We start from the raw sequence: 6537 nt of genomic DNA on the forward strand, positions 1-6537 counted from the left end.
ACACTGTGCTACCTTTCTGTATCACTAACTTTGTGCTTTCCACCAACATTATAACATCACTACAACACTATGCTACTGTACACGGCACTACTACAACGCTTAACATCCGCCCCTGACATATGCTACAACACTACAACATCACTACAACACTGTACTACAACACTATAACATCACTACAACACTGGACTACAACATCACTACAACACTGTACTACAACACTATTACATCACTACAACACTGTACTACAAGACTATAACATCACTACAACACTGGACTACAACACTACAACATCACTACAACACTGTACTACAACACTATAACATCACTACAACACTGGACTACAACATCACTACAACACTGTACTACAACACTATTACATCACTACAACACTGTACTACAAGACTATAACATCACTACAACACTGGACTACAACACTACAACATCACTACAACACTGTACTACAACACTATTACATCACTACAACACTATTACAGCACTACAACACTATACTACAACACTATAACATCACTACAACACTGGACTACAACACTATAACATCACTACAACACTGTACTACAACACTATAACATCACTACAACACTGTACTACAACACTATTACATCACTACAACACTATACTACAACACTATAACATCACTACAACACTGAACTACAACACTATAACATCACTACAACACTGTACTACAACACTATAACATCACTACAACACTGTACTACAACACTATAACATCACTACAACACTGTACTACAACACTATTACATCATTACAACACTGTACTACAACACTATTACATCACTACAACACTGTACTACAACACTATTACATCACTACAACACTACAACATCACTACAACACTGTACTACAACACTGTAACATCACTACAACACTGTACTACAACACTACAACATCACTACAACACTGTACTACAACACTGTAACATCACTACAACACTACTACAACACTATTACATCACTACAACACTGTACTACAACAATACAACACTGTAAGATCGCTACAACACCATAACTTCCCTATAACACTATACTACAACACTATAACATCACTACAACATCAAAACTCCACTACAATAGTATACTACAACTCTATAACCACTAAAACACTATCATCACAACACCAGAACTCCACTATAACGCCACTATAGAACTATACTACAACGAAGTATCATCACTACACTATTGCATCTTCACCGCAACAGCTTACCTCCACAATATAAACAGGAAATCTTGGGATGAGAAACTGGATTTAACCAGTTTTCGACTTGAATTTTTCATTTACTCCTCGAATTTTGAATACTAGGTCCTTGAGCAACCTAAACCTGAGGGTAAATATACCTCAGGATGGACACCAGCAGGTACGTAAAACAATCGGTGCGTGCACTGTGCGAAATCTGTGAATGCCATTTTGTAAACGTGTTTGGGGATGGGGCCTTTGAGTTCGTGGCTGATCCTACCTGCATGAAGCCTTTGGGTCACGGGACCTACGGGTCTTGTCACTTGGTTACAGTGTCCAATAGCCAGTGGGTCATCAAGGCCATTCCAGCTACACCAGCTATTGTTTTAACTCTGCAGAAGGAAATCCAGGCCCTTTCAGTCCTGCAGAATGTACCCGGTCTTCAGAAGATAATCGGAGTGTGTCCCTCGAAGCTCACCCTCCTCACCGAATACGCCGGGGAGAGCCTGGACAAATACCTCCAGACCCACACCTGCACCATAGGCCAGCGCCTGCAGATCGTAAAACAGGTCACCCGAACCCTGCTGGCGGTAAAGGAGCGGGGATGGGTGCACACCGATGTCAGGTGTGAAAACATCTGCATCCAAAATACCCCCAGTGGGATTCGTGCTACGCTCATTGACCTTGGTCTGTCTGCACAAATAGGAAAATTTAACCGATTCCCTCCCGGAACAAAGTCGCCATTCTACATGGCCCCTGAGGTGGTCAAGAACAGTCCAGTGACCTCTCAGGCTGATGTATACAGCATGGGTCGCCTTCTACAGACTGTTGTCGGTGTTCACCATCTCAGCCGTGAAGCACAGCGATGGGTGAGCCACGCCATCAACCCCGTCCCTAACCTTCGAAACAATATGGAGGTTTTGGCACGGATCCTAGAAATAAGGACTTGAATCCCAGGCACAGGTCACCTAAGCCTCTCCAATCTCCACCGGCGGCAACCACCCAATCTACTTTAAGAAGGATGAAGGAGGAGAAGGAGGAGGAGGAGTGAGAGAATTAGTTACAAAACACCGAGAGAAACTTGTAACTATAAGAGAAAAATTAATAAACAGATAGATAAATAGGTTAAATAGGAGAGCGAGAGAGGGAGAGAGAGAGAATTTTATCGTACGTGGAAGACATCTCATAATTTCTTATGATTATTTGAGAAAACAGGTGACACACACACATATATACACAAACACACACACACACACACACACACACACACACACACACACACACAGTCATTCAGTAAACTTCTCCGGCAGGTAATTACAGGTACACAGGTTATTTAATATTGTTGTGTTGCTCTGAGGTGTCTAACTGTCTGTCTCATGTCATCTGGTGTCCATGGTCACTCTTTATGTATTTGACACGGGTTCGAGTACCGTGCTTGGCCCGGACACACGTGGGAACTCTGATGTTGATGAGTTACGTTAATTAAATACAATAATAATAATTGCAGAAAGAGTTGTGATGTAGGACCTAACCTAACCTAACCTAAATAGCGTTAAAGTGGTTAAAATCTTAAGGTGTAATAAACTACGGTGGTGAGACAACTTTCAGTAACTTGAAACAACTTAAGATTAACCTATTTGGAATAAATGTAAAATATATTATTTTACATTTTTATAAGAAAAAAGTATTACCCTGTAAATAGTTGCTGGTTTCAGCGTTATATTCCGGTGATCCTTGTGAGGCTTCTGTCCTGACCAGTATGACGACGATATTGTAACCTATCAAATGTTCTTCAAACTATGTAAACAGTCGGCACAGTCCAGGAAGACAGGTGCTACAGCCAGCATAGATAAGAACCTCAACTCATATATATAGATACACTAAGGCAACACAACCCAAACACACAAAGGCTAAACCAACACGACTAAGGCGTACAGAGCTCTTAGTCAGTAGAGAAAGTCTTCTTATTAAGGGTGAGAGGAACATAGTATCACCGTCACTCTCCCAGGACGAGAAAACAACAAATGATCTGCCGAAATCGTTGGACACGTGGAGGCCCGGCCAGCCAACTCTCCTGACAGTTTAATTGGCTCTCGATGCTGCTCCCTGACGTCCACCACAGCTCCCACCCCCATCACCAGCCACACACCACACCAGCACAAGAAACACCAAATGAAAACTGATTAATTCACTCCTGACTTCTCCCAGAATTCCAGGATACTAAATTAAACCAAAATATAAGTCGAGCTGCTCACCTGTTTGTGCTGATGACATGGACATTTCCTTGCATTGTTTTATATATATATATATATATATATATATATATATATATATATATATATATATATATATATATATATATATATATATATATATATATATATATAACACTAATAATAATCGATGCTTTTATCGTTTCTGAAGACCGTCGTCTATTTGTCAACACACGTAAAGGTTACCACGGCTGGGCGAGTCCATTAATTCATATGGCATAAATACTAGTGAGCATCACATAAACATTATAGGGAACAATAATGTTAACGCTTAAGAGAAAACGTTAAAGAAAAAAATAAGTGTCTTTCTAAACTAAGTTGATAAGTTTAGGGGAAATGGACAAAGACCTACAATATATACACACAGTTATTAACAACTGTAATACTATGACTTCTACATAAGTTTGGCTGTAGGTTCATGTTATTGTATGTCTAAAACCTATAAGATTTAACCTAACGTAGCTTTAACTATGTTTATTAGTTCTCAGATTAGTGTGTGGACATATTAAATAATCTTCTTCCACATCCTTAAATCTGTCCTTTATTGAGCTGCAAATCTTCACTCTTTCCAAATTTCAGAAAAAATATCTTTCAATATTCTAAAAATCTTCTGCTACTCAAACAACAAAGACATTAAAAGGATAGTTACATTACCCTCGTCTCAGCAGCACCGCCTCAGCTCCACCCTCTCTCGAGACCCAACGCTCTTACTCTCTCCCTCATCCACCATCCTCCTCTACACACGCTCAACTTTTTTAACTATCCAGTATTATATCTTTTGTACACTTCCTTCCCCCATTCCGTCTCCAGGTGCCGCCCGAAGTTTGTTCTTCAAGGGTTTAAATTACGAAAGAGAGGTACTGATTGTTTGCTCTGTTATTGTTTGTCTGGGTGATATCTCAGGCACTTTTTGAGCAGGAAGATGAAATTTGGACACAAAATTAACCTGAGGCTTTGGCATCCCCTCTTTTACTCATCTTTTGTTTGTGGTATAGCATGGGAGGGGCGGCGGTGTCTTTTGGACGTACCATTACTTGTTCACTTTATTTTGCAAATAATGAAATACAAATTGAAATAAAAGGATTTTACTTATAGTTTGGCGCTTCCGACACAGAACGTTAACCTGACTTGTGAACTGAACATTGAACTATTTTCTCTCGACCGCCTTCACTATAAAGTTAGGTACAGCTGGGTGGACTGGTAGTGCCTCGGGGTCAAATCAGAGACTCTTGGGACAGGAGGCGAGGGGTGCATCCATCCGGCCGCCAGACCCCTATCTTAGGGTTAACGCCACCTAAGATGACCAGTTTCATCAACACACACACACACACACACACACACACATCCTTGACCACCAGAAGGTCAAGACCCCAATACCTGGCGCTCCTCTGGAGCAGCCAGGTCAACTGACAAGTTAAGCATACCAACTCCTCTAGACCCTCCTCCCCACCGGAATATCAACAAGTTCACGCTAGAAGTTGCTATTTCATTTAGGAAAGGAATGGAACCAGTGTTAAACAGAGGTGAACGGTGGTGAACAGTGCTTGAGTCAGTGAGAACAACTCAGCAGTGGCAGTGGTACCCAAGTTGACCTTCACACAGTGAGGTCCCAGGTACTCAGTGATAACGGCCCGACCCAACAACAGCGATGTGTTAATCCGTCTACGATAGGAAGGCCTGGGACCACACCTCACTCATAGAACACCGTCTGTGAGGGAACTACTACACCACGTGAGGTCCCTCATAACACCATCTGTGAGGGAATTACTACACCACGTGAGGCCCCTCATAACACCATCTGTGAGGGAATTACTACACCACGTGAGGCCCCTCATAACACCATCTGTGAGGGAATTACTACACCACGTGAGGCCCCTCTTAACACCATCTGTGAGGGAATTCCCCACCACATGAGGCCCCTCATAACACCATCTGTGAAATTACTACACACACGTGAGGCCCCTCATAACACCATCTGTGAGAAATTACTACACCACATGGTACATAACACCATCTGTAGAGGGGTACTACCGTGAGGCCCTCCTGCCTGCATCTAATGAGAATTACTACACCACGTGAGGCCCCTCATAACACCATCTGTGAGGGAACTACTACACCACGTGAGGTCCCTCCTAACACCATCTGGGAGGGAGTTACTACACTACGTGTTTGCTGTTCAACACCTACATTAATCTGTATGTTCACTGTATGTTCCTTTACCTTTCTCTAATGAAGGCTTTTGTTAAACCACCAATGTATGTAATAAGTCATTTATGCCCAATGTATATTTTCAGCCTTCGGGCTGCAGAACTTTTTCAATAAACCGTTAATTATTATTATTAATTATTATTATGCACACACACACACACACACATATCGAAGAAGAGAGAGAATATAAAAATCTATAATGTTTTTTTCCCTATTCTTTTGTTATTTCTTTTAGATAACAAGTTACAGGTAATTATGTAATGGTCTCAAGATGCAGGTAAATAATGGCCTCTGTCACACCACCCATATATCACTTTAATTCTATCATCTATATCTGTTGCTGTACTCAAGCTATATTACCTATAATTTATATATTAAAATTGAACACCTTGTACAGTCACACACAGTAATGTCACCCATCTTATCCTTAATTGTCTTATATATTATTTAAAACATCTACACAAACCTTCATCCTTCTTCACCATCACTGTATTCACTCATTTATCTGCTCTTCTTTATGTCTTTATTCCATGCACTTTATTCCTTACCCATAACCTTCCGGCAACAAGTTCATGGTTCTCTTAGTCTTCCTCCCTGTAGTGTCTGAAGTCCTCTCTTATATACACAAGTTTATGACAATATACGAGTTAAATGTCTCAGGTCTTCGTCCCCTTTTAAAATCAATTTCACCGTCCAGGACTATTTCAATCCCTGCCTCAACTTTTATTAGATCTGAAACTCATCTTTCGAGCTAATGACCAATCTTGTGTTCTTCTGCCGCCACAGGTGGAGTATTCTTCTTCACTGGTTTGTCTCTCTTTCTCTCTGACTGTGTACTCTCAAC

General features: G+C 41.0%; 1 protein-coding gene across 1 annotated transcript; it reads left to right on the forward strand.

The window, feature by feature from the left end:
* Window positions 1-1496: 1496 nt before the first annotated feature.
* LOC121876515 (probable myosin light chain kinase DDB_G0292624) lies at window positions 1497-2162 on the forward strand. The gene has a single exon (XM_042381658.1). The coding sequence runs from the start codon at window positions 1497-1499 to the stop codon at window positions 2160-2162; it is 666 nt and encodes a 221-aa protein (XP_042237592.1).
* The last annotated feature ends 4375 nt before the right edge of the window (window positions 2163-6537 follow it).

This window comes from Homarus americanus, unplaced genomic scaffold, assembly GCF_018991925.1.
Source record: "Homarus americanus isolate GMGI-L3 unplaced genomic scaffold, GMGI_Hamer_2.0 scaffold25411, whole genome shotgun sequence".
Classification (NCBI taxonomy): Eukaryota; Metazoa; Arthropoda; class Malacostraca; order Decapoda; family Nephropidae; genus Homarus; species Homarus americanus.

Excerpts from the sequence above, each read along its gene's own strand:
- LOC121876515 (XM_042381658.1), top strand. The coding sequence starts at position 1,497 with ATGAAGCCTTTGGGTCACGGGACCTACGGGTCTTGTCACTTGGTTACA.